The sequence below is a fragment of the Tympanuchus pallidicinctus genome, unplaced genomic scaffold (assembly GCF_026119805.1).
Source record: "Tympanuchus pallidicinctus isolate F22 unplaced genomic scaffold, pur_lepc_1.0 scaffold3, whole genome shotgun sequence".
NCBI lineage: Eukaryota > Metazoa > Chordata > Aves > Galliformes > Phasianidae > Tympanuchus > Tympanuchus pallidicinctus.
Genome location: NW_026294747.1, coordinates 37,745,725 through 37,763,023, shown reverse-complemented (window position 1 = coordinate 37,763,023; position 17,299 = coordinate 37,745,725). Strand labels below are relative to the sequence as shown.

The 17,299-nt window shown below is 45.2% G+C and overlaps 1 protein-coding gene across 2 annotated transcripts in view; it reads right to left on the bottom strand.

Moving 5' to 3' along the window:
• Window positions 1–17,299, bottom strand: part of IFT43 (intraflagellar transport 43) — an 80,844-nt gene that overhangs the window by 5,708 nt on the left and 57,837 nt on the right. For both annotated transcript variants that reach the window (XM_052696062.1, XM_052696063.1), the window contains one exon: window positions 6,962–7,159. In XM_052696062.1, the coding sequence (XP_052552022.1) occupies window positions 6,962–7,159 (198 nt within the window). The remainder of the gene's footprint in view (window positions 1–6,961; window positions 7,160–17,299) is intronic.

Here is a 17,299-nt window from a genome sequence, read left to right as displayed (position 1 = left end):
ACAATCGCTCCCTTGACAAATAGCTACAGAATCCCCTTGATTCCTGACATTGCTAGAAATAACTTTCTCCCCCTCCGGGAAGGTAAGCAGCCTTGAAAATTCATCCAGCCCACATAACACAAGAGGATGGGGCTCAGATAAAAAGTTGAATTTCTCCTACCCTACATATGAATGATACAATGGAAAACATCCATCACTTTAATTTTCCTTCTTTTTTTATAATATAAACCTTCGGCATCCCAGACAAATTTGCAGTGGACAGGAAGATAATAAAGATTCTACTTAATTAATCTATGTAACCCATTACTCCCGTTGTTAACATTAGTTAGTGCTTTAGTTATGAGGATTTTTCTGTTATTAGTCTATTTTCAATGCTGTATTTAAGATTTACAAAAATCCTGCTCTGAAATGACAAAGGGATGTTTGGTAAGTTCCAAACTGAAGAGAAAAAGTGTAAGAGAGAAGCTGAAGTTTCAGCTATGCATCTATAGATTGAAAAAATTGCAGGGACTGAACTCTCCCTTCCTTTGATGAAGACAACCCCTCTAAGGTAGAGTGAGGGCACAACGTCTTAATCCTTCAACTCCAGGAAACACTCCAGCAGAGCACTCACAATAAATAAGTGTGAAAATAGAAATGCTTTTAAATGGGCTTCTTTTCATCTGAATCACACAGGAAAATGTGAAGGCAAACAGAAGTGTTCAGTTTCACAGTACATATAACTCTCCATAAAGTAGCACAAACAGCATCTCCTAAGTCCTACCCCATGCAGATCTCCTACCTCTTCTTAGCCTAATCCCATCTACCCATGACCATGTGTTGAGCTCCAGTAATCTCCAGCTCCTCTGGGATATCCAGACAGCATCCAAAGCAGACCCTCCACACAAGGCAAAGCCTCACATTTTAGCACTAGTTTTCATTCCTGTCAAGTACCTGGAATGCCCAGAAGGGGACTCTTGGAGAGCTAGCTGGAGTGCAGAGTGGTCACCATGATCCATTCAATCCTTAGCAATTCCCCTTCAATCACTTATCCCCACGGGACAATTGCTAGCAAACGACAAATTTTTAACACATAGTTAAGAGCAGACACAGAGCCAGACCTAGAAATAATTTGAAGTTGGAATGATTTGAAAGAATCTCTACGTTCAGCCTTTCCTCTTCAGCAGTGTCCATTTCTTGCTGATTTCTTGTGGAAATCACCAGTAAAATGGAAGTGGAAAGAAAGCCTGTCATAGCTCGTGTTGAAATTCTAAGTTAGCCATGTTGTTTTCTCCTAAAGATGCTGATGGCTCAGCCTTGAAATTCTATTACAGTCAACTAATAAATTGATAGGTAAATTAACCCCAAATCCATACATAGCTCCAGTCTAACATAATTGATAATTAGGCTTTGTGCCAGGTTCTCAACTAATCTGACTTCTGGCCAAACAGGCTCTGAAAAGGGGAAAAAGAAAGAGAACTGAAATATTACAGTGACACAAGATCTACATGATAATTTCATTAAATGGGTCAGTAAGAAAATAAGATGGAAGTTGACAAACAGCATATGAAGAGAAAAAATTAAAAGGAAGTTAAGTGAGAGAGGGTGGGAAACCAAGAAAGTACCTGCAGCTTCAATGTTTCTGAACCAATGAGCGATGTTCATGTATATTTTACTACTTTCTTGCCCATCACCCTGTATCTAGCTTCTTGCCTCTTTCTGTGAGTCTGCCCACGTGGGATTTAAAAGAGACAGTGATTATTTTCATTATATCTTTCTGTACTATCATGAGTTACACTGGATCTCATAATGAAACAGCTATTAAAAAAAAAAAAAAAAAAGCACATAACTGAATTCCACCAAAGCACATGTAAGTATCTCAGCAAGTAAGAAGAAAGCCCCCTCCCAAGTATAGTCAGTCATGCTGAAGTCCTGCCTGCTGCTCACGCTGCTTGAGCCCTGCTGGGTGACACTGAGGACCAAACTGAAGTTGAGTAGAGTGCTCGGAGAGAATGAATGAGGCAAAGGTGATAGTGCTGAAAACCAGATTTGCTGATGATCTCTGGTGTTCCAGGTAGTCCTAGGGCAGTACAAAGTGGGACAGGCCCTGCGCTGGCACAGAGTGCTTATACCTCCCAGCATCTTTCCTCCAGAATATCAGCTCAGCCCAGAGAAAAATTGGCAATCAGACAAATTAACTGAGTGAAAGAGAATGTGACACACCTGTGCAGAGGGGGGACAGTCAAACGAGCAGAGCTACAAACAGAATATGAGAGAATTTCAGGAAGAATTTGAAAAACAGGGATGAGACTACAGAAAGAGGAGAATAAGGTGAATTAGACAGAGAGAGATGGAGACATGGGCCACGTTTGGAGGAAAAAGCATGGGGGGAGAAAGGCGGGGGCAAAGTCCAGGCACTCAGCAAGTTCAGAACAATCTCCATTCTCTGCAGCGCTTTCTGTTTAAAAAAAATAAAAAAGGAATGATGGAGAAGGGGAGAGAGTCAGACAAGTTTAATGATGTGTGTTCAAAGCTCAGATTGGAAAAATGACAGAGAAAAGCAGCCTGTTTCGGCTCTAATAAATTGTTCTTTGCTGTAAGAGACGCCTGTCGCAGCATTAATACAGGGCCCTAATACACGGGTCAGGGTTAAGTAATTTTCTCCGGCAACTTAAGCGAATAATGAAGCTGGCAGCGGCTAGTGGCGCAGTGGGAGAGATGGCCCGGGCCGCCGGCACTTTGTCTTCATTTATTATGCCAGCTCTCATGATTTGGGTACTGGCTGCAGCGACGGGAAGCCTCCGCTGAGGAGATATCGCTTCATTTCGGCAAGGTAATGAAAGCTGGGATGGGGGGAGGATAAACCAATTTGCTGGCTGACATGGGAAGGAGTGATTTGCAGACCTGGGTGAGGGAGGGGGGCGGCCAAGTGAGAGGAAGCACAAGGCTAAACCAAAGGGGTGTTCAAGGCCCTTCTCTGAGATAACAGCACCACGTACTCATGGGGAGGGCGACGGAGGACTGAGAAGGAGGGGATGGTGGGGCTGGAGCGCAGCAGATAGCAGAGGCCAAAAGTGCAGGGAGCAGGGAAGAGCCACCAGAAAAGGTAGTGAGGGTAGGAGAAAGGCAGAGATCAGTGGAAGCAGCAGCAGCAGGTTCAGGCACTGTGGGAAGCTGTCAGGGGAGTAAAGAACATGAAACAGTAGGATAAGGAAAGAAAAGCAGGGAGCAGCCATTTAATGAAGCACAAGAAACAGAGTGAAAGGAAAAGAGGTTGTCCTGGTGCTGCGAGGAAGAGAGCCTCCCTGAGCAACTTGTCTGAGCCACTGGCACTTGCAAACTCATTGAAGTTCATCCACCCCAACCTCGTTATCCTTTTCATGTTGGAGATACTCCAGATGAAGCACAAGGCCACCCTAAAGTCACATCACTTTACGGAGAAGAGGGAGCCTCTGTCTCCTGGACTCTGTCCTCACCACATGGACTTAAGCAATGCTGCTCCAAGCCTACTTTTCAAAGCAGATTAGTAATGATCAATTTGATGGCTTAACACTCCAAACAGGGGTGTCACTCAGCCCAGGCTGGGCATACTGTCTGCTTGCAAGTCCCCTCTCAGCACCCCTGCACTGCCGTCCTCTCTTCTCAGTCTGAGAAGACACACTCCCAGCAGCTTGGATGCTATCTTTGTTCCTGCTCCAAAATACCTGCATCTCTAAGAGCATATCCCCACTCCCAAAACAGCAAGGCGAGCAGAGCACTGCCATAGTCAGGTCTGGAACTTGTACATTTTCCTCCCTTCCCCCTCCTTTCGATGTGGGTTAAGGATTTCCAATAAGGACCAAGTGTTGGAGGCTTAACACTGCAGTCTCTAGAGAAGCAGGCCAATTTCACACTAATCTTCCTCATGAAGGGAGAGAGCATCGGAAGCAAGAATTACATCAAAGAGAAGTTAATGCTGAGAAGCAGACGACAAAAAGGAGCTGCTTTCAGTTTCAAATGAATACACACAGCTGGATTAAGAGATCAGGCAGCTCAAAGCCTGTATCACAAGCTTTGGTACCCAGGATTTAGCCAGCAGGGAAGAGTTCTGATCTGGGGGCCCTTTTGAAAGGAGAGGAGGGTCTTTATAGAGCACTGCAGGTATTTGAAAAGAGCAGCGTAGAAGACAAGGCAGGCTGGTCTCCTGGTCTGGCCTCCACTGACCTCTTGTAATAAATGTCACGACAAACTCAGATAATGAGATGGGCTCATGCAGCTTTCCTGAAGCCTTCTTTTGGTAAGCGAGTGGCTACCCTGTTATTTCCCCCAGCCCCACACGTTGGGAAGCATGAAGCCAGTTAGGGCCACCCTGCCTACTTGGTCTGGGGCATTTCAGCTGTGTGGGGAATAGTCCTCCTGATCTTGAAATGCAGGCAATTCAAGTGCAAGTAGCAAAGGCTCCCTGCAATATACTCTCCATAGGAAAGGCAAGCAGGAGCTGATTGCAGTAATGTGCCTGTTGCCCCATTTTAAGCGGCACTGAAGTGAGTCCCAGTGTGCTCCCCCCTCCAGGAGGCTGACAGGTGTAAATCCCACGATGAATGAAAGCACCAATCCCTATAAAGCTGGTGTCTTTCCATGCATCTCTGCTCTGATTGACTTGTCGGCTCTCTAAGGCTGACTATCAGCTCTGTGCTGCCTCCAATTCCAGGTGTGATTTAGTTTGGAGATGAGAGGTGACAGTTAACATTGGTACTCGTCAGTGTAGATCAGACACAGTCACGCTGTCTTCTCCTGGCTCACTCACTCACCTCCTCCCCTATGCTCCCACCCCTCTAGTGTCTTTCACTCCTACCTGTTGCTCTCATTCTCCCTGCCTACCCTCATCCAATCCCCATTATATCCTTTGCACCCCCTTTTATCACCATCGCTGGAGCTCATCTTCAGGAAGTTGTTCTCTTTCACTCCCCCTTTCTGATCCAGCATAACATATTTGTAATGCCTTCAAGAAAGCTTCCCTTGTGCAAAGACTAGGAATAGCTGTTTTGGTGTGTCCTTTCCAGTCCCCTCTAAACCCCAGTAAGTAGTGCCTTGAAAATATTCTATTTGCCAAACATAACCCATTTCTCCATTCTCTCATGAGTTGTTCATCAAGTTGAATTTCCTTGAGAGTATTTGCTGTTTTGTATTCACCAATTCCATGAAATGACTTTGGGATTGAAAGCAGAAGAGGGATTTTATATTTGGTATATGAGATTATACCTTACTTGTTTGGTTTGGAAGATCTCCATATGGTGCATAAGCTGTGACATCCTAGAACGAGCCTAAAAACAAGGTTTCTGACAAATATTTAGATTTCACATCTGGAACTCCTCTTTGATGTAAAACTTCCAGTTCACAAAATACGTCCTGACAATGCCTACTGACTACAACTCTAAAAAGGAACACAGTGGAAAAGAACCCCACTTATTAGAGTTAATAACTGCATAAATTCTTCAATGTAATCACATAGCTCTCTTAGACCAAGTGACTTACTGTACATCCCTATTTACCTATTATTTCCCCACTTGTGTTTGGTTTTAGTACCTTGTAGTTTCTGTGATAGGTTTTCTTTAAGCCTAATATATATAATAAGCCTAAATAAATAACTGTTCCAGCATGATCAAATGGGAGATGACTCAGAGGACAATGCACTGATTAGGGTCAGCCTCCTCAATTCCCATCATTTCAATTTTCAGTAACTTTTGTAACCAATTCTCAATGAGGTATGATCTTCTCTTTTTCAAACGGTGGTCACCCATCATCACAGGTTTCAATGTACCAGAATGTGATCATGAATTTACAGATGGCAAACTGAAAAAGACTGCATGGACAATGGAGAACAGGCTAGGAATCAAAAAAGACCCCAACAAATTGAAGAAAAGGTCTAGAAAATAAAGGAAGCAGGTCAGCCAGAGCACCACACTCAGGCAGAAATAACACAAGCAGATGCAACTATACAAGTAAAGGGAAGGGGCTGCAGAGACACAGGACTTTATAATATTCTTGCTGCTATTAGAAATGATAAAGGAGATGGCCTAAAAACTCCCTCTCCAATCCAAATAATCATCCATACAAAATCATGGGTTTGGAGAAGTATCAGATATGTAGCAGCACTGTAGAAAAGTGAAGAAATAGACTCAAGTGGAAGACAAATCTCCATGCAAAGCTGTTGTAAAAAAATAAACATCATATAAGTCTCTGTAAACAAGCCTGAGAGGTACTGAGCTGGACTTCTCTGACTTTCCTTGCCCCTCTCTGAAGGTGTAAGTTCCAAAAACAAACAAGCTAAAAAACACAAACCAAACCCAATTTAAAAACAAAACAACCACACACAACCATCCAGGAAGACCCAGGGAAGCAGAGCAAGAGTGACTGGAGACTTAGAAAACCTGTCCAGCAAGACAAGGTTGTAATTGGGTTTATTTGGTCTAGAGGGAAAAAAAAAAAAAAACCAGACTGGAGATGATGACAACCATCAAATACATAGCAGACTGCTTTAGAGAAACAAAGACCTTGGAGAGTAGAAAGAATAGCCTGAAAATGCATGAAGAAAGATTAAAAAAACTGGGAGAACTTTCTAGCTATATATGTGGTAAAGTCCTAAAAGAATGTGATCTGAGATGAGGTAGCAGTGTAATCTTTCTTAAAGGCCAAGTTTCAGGTAAGCATTTGGGAGGAATCACATAGATATTCAGGAGTTGGATGAGATGAATTTTTTTACTATATTTTCTCCGAATCTGGAAATACACTGAGAACACACTGCTAATGCACAGACTACCCATAACTCACTTAGCCCCAGAAATAAGCACGCTGCTGAAAATCTGCAGTGGATCCACATTAACATGAGAATGACAACAACATGAGGCATTAACGAAGTAGTGAAGTTACTGTCTACGCTTCCCAGCATAGTTACGACAAAAATGAAGGAGAGAGGAAAAGAAGAACACCACTATATATGTACTATGGTACTGCTGAGAATCTGAAGGAGTATATCCTCTTCTTTGCATGAAAAGCCAAGATGCAGAATTTGGTGACTGCAAGTCATCTGCTCCAGATATTGTGGAGCTTTGAGATTCTTTCTAAGCTTGATTATTTTAATGATAAAGAAAGTTCTGAGCTCTTGAGCTTCAATGAGGTGTGGCGGCAGTTCTGTCCAGACCTGGTGAGATGACAGTGTTGAAAAATACAATTATCCATTAATTCAAACTGGATGAATATTCATTCTTAGCTTTTTCAGTGATATCTTTCCCTTAACCATAAATTATTCCTCTGGGAGAAGATCTGCCTTTAGAGCCACACCAGTGTGTAAAGAGTGCTTATACAAAGAAGCTATCAAGGTTGGTTCCTTCATGTTTGGTCTACATTGGATTGATTTCATTTTGTTTACTTCATAAGTTTTGTTGACATCTACATGTAACCACTAACCCTTGTAACCTGAAGTTACCATGGATGAAATATATCCCCAGCCTTCAGATCACCAAAAAGTTGCAACTCTTCCTCTTGACATCACCTTGAATCTGAAGAGCTGTCCTTTACACTATCAAACAAGGCTAGTCAAAAGCACTAAATGGCACAGTATACAGCTGTCCACACCACCATCCTCAAACTACAGAAGTCAGTGGTAGGCATATCTGCCTGTTTTACAAACTCCTTGCAACACACCAGTGACAGCCACACTTAGAAGCTGAACACTGAACCAGACAGACTACTTGTGTATTCTTCAGAGGTATTCCAGCATCCCTCAATTCTGAGAGCACAACAGCAGAGTACTACATGTTCTTCACCACATTCCCACACAGAGTCCAAAGTTTTAATGTTAAGTTTCATGTTGCTATGTGGTGATAGATGCCCATGTTACCTGAGGATCACCGAGACAAGTACGAGGCACTGAAAAAATGGAAATTGGAACTGCTCCCAGGTATACTCTTGGAAACTGAAGGTGGGGAGCTTTCAAGTCCTAGCCTACAGAACACCCTGGTGAGGTGAGACCAGAAAACTGGAAATTCAAATTTAAGTGGTGGAACCTTAGGAAAGCACAAACAGAATCCACAAAAAAAAAAAAAAAAACCAAAAAAAAACCCACCCAAACCTGACACTCTAGAATTAACTTAGATCAGAGACAGAAACTGCCCCTTTAGTGAACTCTCCCATGGATCTGCTCAGTTCTTGCCCAACAGCTCTGCAACACTGAAAATTGACCACACTCAAGACTGCTCTCACTGCTAAGACATTTCTCAACATCATCTTAATTTATCCAGTTCCCAGCTGCCATCTAGCATTCTTCATCCTCCCATTGTCAGAATCTAAGTTACTTCTCTCTTTCACACAGGTATGTGACAGCTGTCCTCCTGCTCCATCTAAAATCCTCTTCTCCAGGCTTGAGATACATGCTTTCCAATCTGTCATCTACTTTCTTTCTTGATTTTTCCTCTACAGAAGATCCCATCTCTACCTATGCCCAGAAGGGGTACAGCCTACTATCTACTCAGCCTCACATTGCCCAAAGAAGATTCCGAACTGGGAACTGCAGATGGAAATGGGCAGAGTCAGCCCTGAGTGACTGAGCCTTCCAGCTTCTGTCGACTCACTCCCCCAGCAGTTCTTGCAGGTCTCTCATTTCTCACATATGAATACTCTTTTGCTTGCACTGTGCTGTCAGTGGTGGGATGGAGCAGCAGAAGGAACGAGCAGCACTTTAAATGTGGCCAGAAGCCTCTCCAAACACAGGGCTACCTTCTGACCCCAAGAGGGATCCCCACAGCTTTCCAAATGCCCTTTTCTCTCCATCCTGCCCCACGGAGCCCAGAAGTTCAGTTCTGAGGAGCAGTTTGGCTTTTACACCTCCTACTTTCTCCTGAAAATGAAACTCCCTGCCTCCTATATCTACACTCCATGCTTTTGCCATGCATCCATCCATTCCCCTTCCTGCTCCAGCACCTCCTTCCCCACCTCCAGCCCGAGTGACGATCCATGAAAGCCCTCAGCAGTATGTCATGGGAGTGATAATTACATCCCCCGCTTGCATCATGCCGCCTGCTGCTGACCTCTCACCCCTCCTCTCTTTTAATCACCCCTTGGCATCAGTCACTCTGACAGGGCAGCAGCACAGGCCACGTGACCTGTCAGCCTAGGGACGTGACTTATAGGGCCCGACCGGTGGACAAAGGGAAGGGAGATAGGCAGCATAAATCTCCAGGGTGAATAAAAGAGAGTGATGGGGCACTCTGCTGGGGCCTGCGTTAGCAGATTCTTGGCCTCTTGTTATTCAGACCAGAGTTATGGTGATGAGGAAGTGGCCGAGAGTGACACGCACTGGTCCCAATCAACCTTGCGAAACCTGCAGAGACTTAGAGAAGCCTTAATGTCATGCTTGGCTGGAGAACCCCAGAGAGGCTGGGCAAGGGCCTGAGGAGCAGGCAGGGCAGTCACCAGCCATCAGAGGCATCTGACCAGCAAAAGCTTAATCTGTCAGGGCAAAGCACTTAGCCACACAGAACAAGGACAAGGGACCCAATCTCAACTCAGTGTAGCTGGGACAGGATTTGCACATCTGAGAACTCATTGCTGGCTCAAGACGGGCTTCCCCCCTGTTGCTCCAGGCTCCCCCAGTCTTCTGCCTGCTCACAGGCTCCCCTTCCACCTACTCCCCTGCACTACTCATCTATTGCTTGGTAGGATTAAATCATCAGTGCGTGAGACTGCTATTGCCATTATGAACATACAGGACATTTGAGGTTTCCACAAAACAGCAGACTTGCATCACTCCTCTGTTGGGAGAGTTGTTCCTCTCGGTACTGCAGAGACCTTTTACTTCTGTATGGAGTGCAGTAGGGTTTGTTGTGGACTAACGCCTGTTACAACACCTGCAGTCGGACAAAGAGCACCCACGAGAACATACATGGACTGCCACCTCTGTGCTGTGACAATCACCATCTGTGATAGTCCCCACAGATCATCTCATCCCCTTCATACATCTTCCTCAGGAGGGAAAGTGACAAAGGAGGATCTGACATCCCCAGCAGTAACTTCCCCAATACCACACCTTCAGGAAAGAGAAAGAAGCCCAAGAGTTTGAACCTAAAACGTATAGAAGAAAAAAAGCCCAAGGACAGAAACTGGAGGCAGTTTTGAACGTACTAGAGGAATTATAAAGTGAGAAACACCTGAGAGGAAGACAGGGAAATTTTAAATACACTGCCTTTCATGTTTGAAAACCACTAGTGGTGTCTGAAATTGGAGCACTTCAGTGGAAAGTCAAACATTATCAATGACTTTCCTGAGGACTCTGAGAAGCAAAGTAATGAGGCCCATCTCCAGCTTTAGATACAGTTGTTTCTGAGTCCAGAGGTAGGAGGGATTTGACTCCATAAGTATCTTTTATCTGGAAACTATCATGTCTCAGGTGCTCAGAAGCAAGAACTGTGAAAGCACCACAGGCAGAGTGGGAAAGCACTATGCTTACCCTGCTCTGCTGGTACATCCTGTCCTGTGCTGAAACGGGCCCCTCCACACCTTATCTTACAAGGCCTGATGGGCACAGTGAAAACTCCAGCAAGGCCAGCTACTGATATTGGGTATTCATACTGTGCAAATCATCACCTGTTACCACTTGCTCTTGCCCCACACTTCCCACCCTCTCCTGCCCAGGGCCCCATCTCTACATGGTGATTTCACCCTGGGCTGAAAGCCTTGCAGCCTGCTGCCTCCTTACCAGCTGGGTCCTAGCCTCCAAGATGGGAACATACAGCTTCCTACCCTCCTCCCCCCATCTGCCTTTTAACGATGATGGAAACTGCTGTCAGCACGCAGCGACAGTAATAAACACTCCTCTTAATAACACAGGGTGTCCCTCTTATTAAAATGAATAGACTTCAGTGGTTAAGCCAGGCTGCTTGCCTCGCAGACTGGTGGGAACAGTAGCCCTCAAGCAGAGCAGTTTATCTGCCGTAATTATCGCAGCAGCTTTGACTGCAGGACATCCCTCGTTACAGCACTGTACTGTCCCACAGGCAGAGACACAGGTACATGGTCAGACCAAGGTACCAACACACGAGACATGGAGAAACACAGATAATTGCCTGCGTGCCTGCAAGCACCTACAGTAAATGCTGAGATGTGCAGCCATGAAAGAGCAGAGTTAGGTGTATTTACAGCCAGGCTTCAAGGCATGCTGAACCCCACTGAAAACAGCAGCAGCAGCTAGTGGTACCCTGTTTCTCTCCTTCAGAAGATATTAACACACATACACAAACCACTCTACACTGAATGCAAATAGAGAGGGGCAAACGCTTGGTCCACAAATAAGAATCTCCTCCTTCACCAGCTTGTGATGTCACTGCTCAATCTTTCCTGTTCCCCTTCAATGAGAGGTAAAGGATAAATGCGTCTCAGACTTCACAAACCAATGCAACATGGTGAAAGGAGTTAGTGGCACTTCTCGTGTCTAAACTCTCTGGGTTTCAGATCTCAGCTGATCTGTTTCTCATCCTTGAGGAAGCTGTCCATTTCTTACCTACCAAACTCACACCATCTGTGTATCCCAAAGACCATCCATCTTTCACCCTACATGCTGTGGCCAAACACTAAGTTTGGATCTGTGGGACAGGCAAGGAAACCACTTAATAGGATGCTTGCTGGTTCTTCTACAGGTATATTTGGATTTGTTATTGGACAGTCTCCATGTACACTTTCTGGGCTGGGAAATCTCTGCCTATTTCCACAGCATTTGGAATCACTGAATCATTAAGGTTAGAAAAGACCAATAAGATCACCTAGACCAACCATCAACCCACAACCACCACAACCACTAAACCACAGCCCTAAAAAACTACGTCCCATTTACTAAGATACTAGTTCTCGTGGGCCCAGAACAAATCAGGGGCTAATGCATGGGGAAGAGCTCCACTTTCCTCCTTCCAAGGATTTTCCAAATGGGAAAAACCTACCAGAAAGACAAATGGCAGTAGCACATCCCAACATTGACTCCACTGCCATCTCAGAGCATTTCTCTGGGCAGTGGAGACTTTTGTCCTTACAGAATGGAGCACAGAGTTTTTGCATCACTCTTCTTCTCCTTCATGTCATGGTCACATCCTGAACTGTCTGTATTTCTGCCTAGATGAAGGTTAGCAAGGATGTCTTTTGGGGAGCAGCTGACAAATGCAAAACAAGACAAGCACATCATTAATCTGAAAAGCTTCTAAAGAATCATTAGTCACTCAAAAATGAATCAGTATCTCTACATACTTGCAAACAGACTACAACAACATTGTCAACATTACTTCCAAGTGGGAAAGCTCAAAAAGCAAATGGTACCCTGGGCTCCATTAGAAGAGGAACGGCCCGCAGGGTCCCCTCTACTCTGCTCTTGTGAGGCCCCATATGGGAGTACTGTGTCCAGGTCTGCAGCTCCCAGTACAAGAAAGACAGGGAGCTGCTGGGGAGGGTCCAGAGGAGAGCCACAAAGATGATCAGGGAACTGGAGCACCTCCCCTATGAAGACAGGCTGAGGGAGCTGGGCTTGTTCAGCCTGGAGAAAAGAAGGCAGTGGGGTGACCTCATTGCAGCCTTTCAGTACCTAAGGGGAGCCTACAAACAGGAGGGGAATCAACTCTTTGAAAGGATAACAGCAGGACAAGGGGAAATGGTTTTAAGTTGAGGGAGGCAAGATTTAGGTTGGATGTCAGGGGAAAGTTCTTTACAGAGAGAGTGGTGAGGTGCTGGAGCAGCTGCCCAGAGAGGCTGTGGATGCCCCATCCCTAGAAGTGTTCAAGGCCAGGTTGGATGGGGCCCTGGGCAGCCTGGTGTAGCATTAAGTGGGGAGGTTGGTAGCCCTGCATGTGGCAGGGGCATTGGAGATTCATGATCCTTGAGGTCTCTTCCAACCCAGGCCATTCTGTGAAAGAGGTAGCAGTATACTGAGTGAAGTCCAAGAAACTCCTAACAGGCCTCCTGTTCCACACAACCAGCAGAGGAACTTTTTCTTGAGGACATGGCTGACCACTGTTAAATGAAGTGACTCACACGGGAGAATGGATAACCAGCCCTCTGTAAACCTCAGCACCAGTAACATCTTTCCTTCCACAGGTCCTGTCAGCTCCAAAGCAGTATCACAGTTTGCTGCTGGAGGACCTCATCACACCCGTCAGCATGCAGGAGTTACAGGGGCAGACAGAGGAAGGCCAAGACCCGTGGCCAACAACTTGGCCAGAAAACAAGGAGCCAGGAGAGGACCAGTTCTTAGCCAGCTCCTCAGAGAATTCAGACCACTTTCAGAGCAGGTTCCTCAGTGGGTTGACAGAAGGCAATAGATGCCAGCTGGCTGCAGCACTCAGCAGGGCACTGGGAAGAAGTGGGAGCTGTGGACAAGCAGGCAACAGAAGGCACACTGCAGACAGAGACTTTGAAGCAGTGGACATACAGAAAAACTGAGCCTCGAGGATTCAGCTGGATGAATTCACAAGGCTTGCATGCTTCAGGAGTCTGTGACATGTCAAGAAGCAGATGAAGAAATTATTCTGAGCAAGTATATTTTTCTCCCATTGCCCTGCAGACAAGCACATACAGATAAAGAGAGACCTCTAGTGATGCTGGAGGGACTCTGCTTGTCCTCCCCTCTGAGCATCCCTCACAGCCAAAAACAAATGTCTTGATTGCTCTGACTGCTGCAGCAATCACCTTTCTCCCAAGCCAGAGGAAAACAAGTGCTGATCACAGGGAATATCCACTGATCCACAGAGGTGAAGAGGTGGTACTCAAAGCAAGAGAGTGATTATGCCAGACTAAGAGTTTCCAGAACTAATGCAGATAAATGAAATGGATTTGGGTCTTGCCCACATTACCTCTTGAGTTACAACCACTCAAGTTCCAATACAGTCCTGAACTGGGCATATAGTTCACCATGAAGAGGACAGGTGGTTATCAATGTTGGAAGATAATGCGCAGTTGGGTTGCAATTCTGAATACGTGGCTGAAGTTTGCATCTGGGAGGGAAGAAAGCTGAGCTGCTGGCAGCTCAGCGTGGTTGGAAGGAGGAGGAAGAAACAGCAACTTCTGGCTGAGTCCCAGTCACATCAGGAGATGCTATATTCCCATTGCACAGCCCTGACAATCATAGCATCACACATACAGCTCCAGGACAAAAGAGCATTTTAGTTCTTGCTGAATTCAACTTCACAGCCCCAGCATTGCATGTCTCAGTTCAGCCCTAGACCGGATAGACTGGGCACACTCAGAATCACAGAATCATACAGACATGCTCACACCAAGCTCCCCTAGCACAGCACAGGGAGACAGCAAGCAAACACCATTCACCTTGACTCTGGCCAAAGAAGGCTCTGTGTCATGCCCAGGGAAAGAGTTTCTACATCTATTCAGGCACAGTAATACTACATTAAGTTTTCCAGTATGAAGTGTTAGAGGAGAAACACCAAAAGAAGAGGAAAAGCTGGAGACACTCTTGGCTATGGCAGAGATGTAGCAACTGTATTGTGCAAAGTCAAAAAGCAGACAATAACACTCATCCTGTAGACTCAGGGCAAGAAAAGGGCTCCTGCTGCCTTTTCTGCATCTCAGAACCTTGATTATTAAGTTAGCAGCTTACATAGTCCCTTCCCTCCACCCTGCAGTTCCTCCTGTTGGCCAGCCAGCATGTAAATCAAAGGAAAGCAGCTCTTTTCCTGGGCTTTCTTTCCCTTGCACTAGTCCAAGCCTTAGAGACCTCCTATTGGGAGGAGAGGGGGTAGTTCACCAGGGCTGTCATATTTTGTTGGAATGTTTTATTTTCTGTGCTGAATGAAGAGTAATTGTGGAAAGGAGGGAGAGCACGAGCAAAAGAAAGTGCATGCGCTGCCAGCCAGGCTGATGTCCTTGTCCCACAAGGTTATGGATCCATTTTAGCTCGAATAATAATAAAAAAAGCCTCACAGAAGCAAGGGATTCATAAAACAAAATATGAGCTGGGCATTTGGCAGCAGCTGCCCACAGAGTGGGAAGAACAGGTTAAAGCTTGGAGGCAGAAGAGCTCTGTATCCCATTGGCAGCTCAGCAATCCCAAGGAACTGACAAGGTTTGTTATGGTGTGCACATGCATGCGTGCACATGTGCATGAACAGAGAGGCGACAAACCTGCTTTCTCTTTCCCTGCCTGCTTCACTGATGTTATTTCAGATATTCGATCCCACAGAACTGAGAGGGCACTCAGACTGAGGAGTGTGCAGAACCCACATGAGAGCAAAGACAGGTGAGAGCAGCTTGCCCAGAAAGCTCCCCTGTTGCCTTGCTGGGTCCAAGCACACTGCACGGGCACTGCAGAAATGCAGCATTAACTACTATCACACGGGACACTTGCAGTGAGCATTTCTGTCCAATTCAGAGGACAAACATCATCCAATAAAGAATACAGCCCACACCTAAAAGAGAAAAGTCTCCCTACTAGAATACAGAAAACTCTGTAGACCTGCAAATTTGGGACAAAATGCCAAGAGGCATGTGAGTACCTCCAAGTGATAAATAAGGCCCTGAGGATTTTTTTTCAGAAAAAAAAAAAAACAACACAGCAACTCTACATTTATTTTTGTGCATACTAAGTGAGCTCTCATAATAATTACTATCTCTTTGTTGTAAGAGAAATGAATGATGGTTTCCTACATTCAGAGGCTATGTTGCTTGTTGACTTCTGGTCTGTCAGGACAGACACTTAGATCAAGTTTAAAGGGACAGAGATGAATCAGGACTACCTGGTACTTTAGAGGAGTCCATTGTCAATAAATGATGAGTTAGCTAAAAAGAAGTGCACTGAATATGATAGAAACTGAGCAAGCATTATTGAAAGATCTATTTTTCTCCTGATAGGTGTTCTTAAATTAAAAAACAGAGCTAACTATGAAGGCTCAAAGTAGGACCTGAGCAGCTCCCAAGTTGATTGCTCACAGAACAGAAAACAACAGCACTGATCAGTACCCACATCAGTGCAGACCATAATTGACTTTTGCCCATCAACTCACCAAGATCAGCAACTCAAAGCTACAGGTAACAAAGTGGAGCAAAAAGGAATAGAAACTATGCACATATTGGAGATGCTTTCTGAAAGAAAACTAGCCACCCTGAGCCTATCAGTAATTTCCAAAAAAATTATGAGAAAAGGAGAAATCATTACCTGGACTTGCAAAAAAAGGACGTCAGCTTGAAGATGCTGCTGATGAAGCTAAACCACGATGAGGTGAAGGTGGCAATTCTGGCACAAATTTGAAGGGAAATGAGTAAACTGCTAATTTCAGCACAGCTGAAGGTCAGCCTTAAGATGCCAGGATGTGACCTTTAGAAGTACTGTTTGATGTTGCTTTTTCAGCAATTAGGGGCAAGTAGCAAAATCTGACTGTATTAGCAAATCTAGGCCAGAGAAGCAGTGAACTTCAGAGACGGATAACAGCAGGAACACATGATGCTGATGGATCCAAGGCAGCAGTTGTTTCTTGTCTCCAGGCCAACTGCAACTGGCAATCCACGTCAGGCCATAGTGAGGACAGACTGCTTCTAGGAAAGGTGACTCACAGCAGGAGGGGTCCAGCCCAGGCAGGGCTGAGAAGCTGAGCCAGGGCTTAGTATCGTAACACCTGAATACAGAAGACAGGTACCAGTAATAGGGCCCATCAACAGTCCCAGTCAAGGTATAGTATGAACCGTGTCCAGGGACCATCCAGGGAGTCCAGTAGGCTGAAGTCACTGCTACAATATGGATAAAAGATCTGTTGAGGAGATGAGGCCAGAGACATAACTAGAAACATGTGAAGCTACAGCTCAGGAAAGGAGTAAGGCCCAAGCTGAGCTTAAATGAGGCCATGGGCAGCAGGTATGGCTAGGTGTCCAGGTGAAACCACTCAGGGCAATTAAGTCCAATTAGTGACCTCAGGGAAGTTTTGTTTGATCTACAGATTCTTTTCATCTGGAGAAGAATCTTCCATACAGGGAGTTGGGGGGGAGGAGGGGGGAATCAAAAACCAAAAAACTAGAAAAATACCAATCATCCAAAACTAAATTAATAATAATATAAATGTGTTTCAAAGAATCAAAGAATGGATGAGGTTGGAAGAAATGTCTGGATGTCATTTGGTGAAGCTCCCACATTCAAACAGGGATGTAGAGCAGAATACCCAGCAGAGCACCTGCTCCTGTTGGCTGTCACTTGAAGGAAGAAATTATCATCACTGAACTCTAGGAAACTCCTGGATTGCTTACATCCTGCTGTGTTGTTCCTCCAACAGATATCAGAGTGGCTGAAGCCCCCCATGACGGTGAGGGT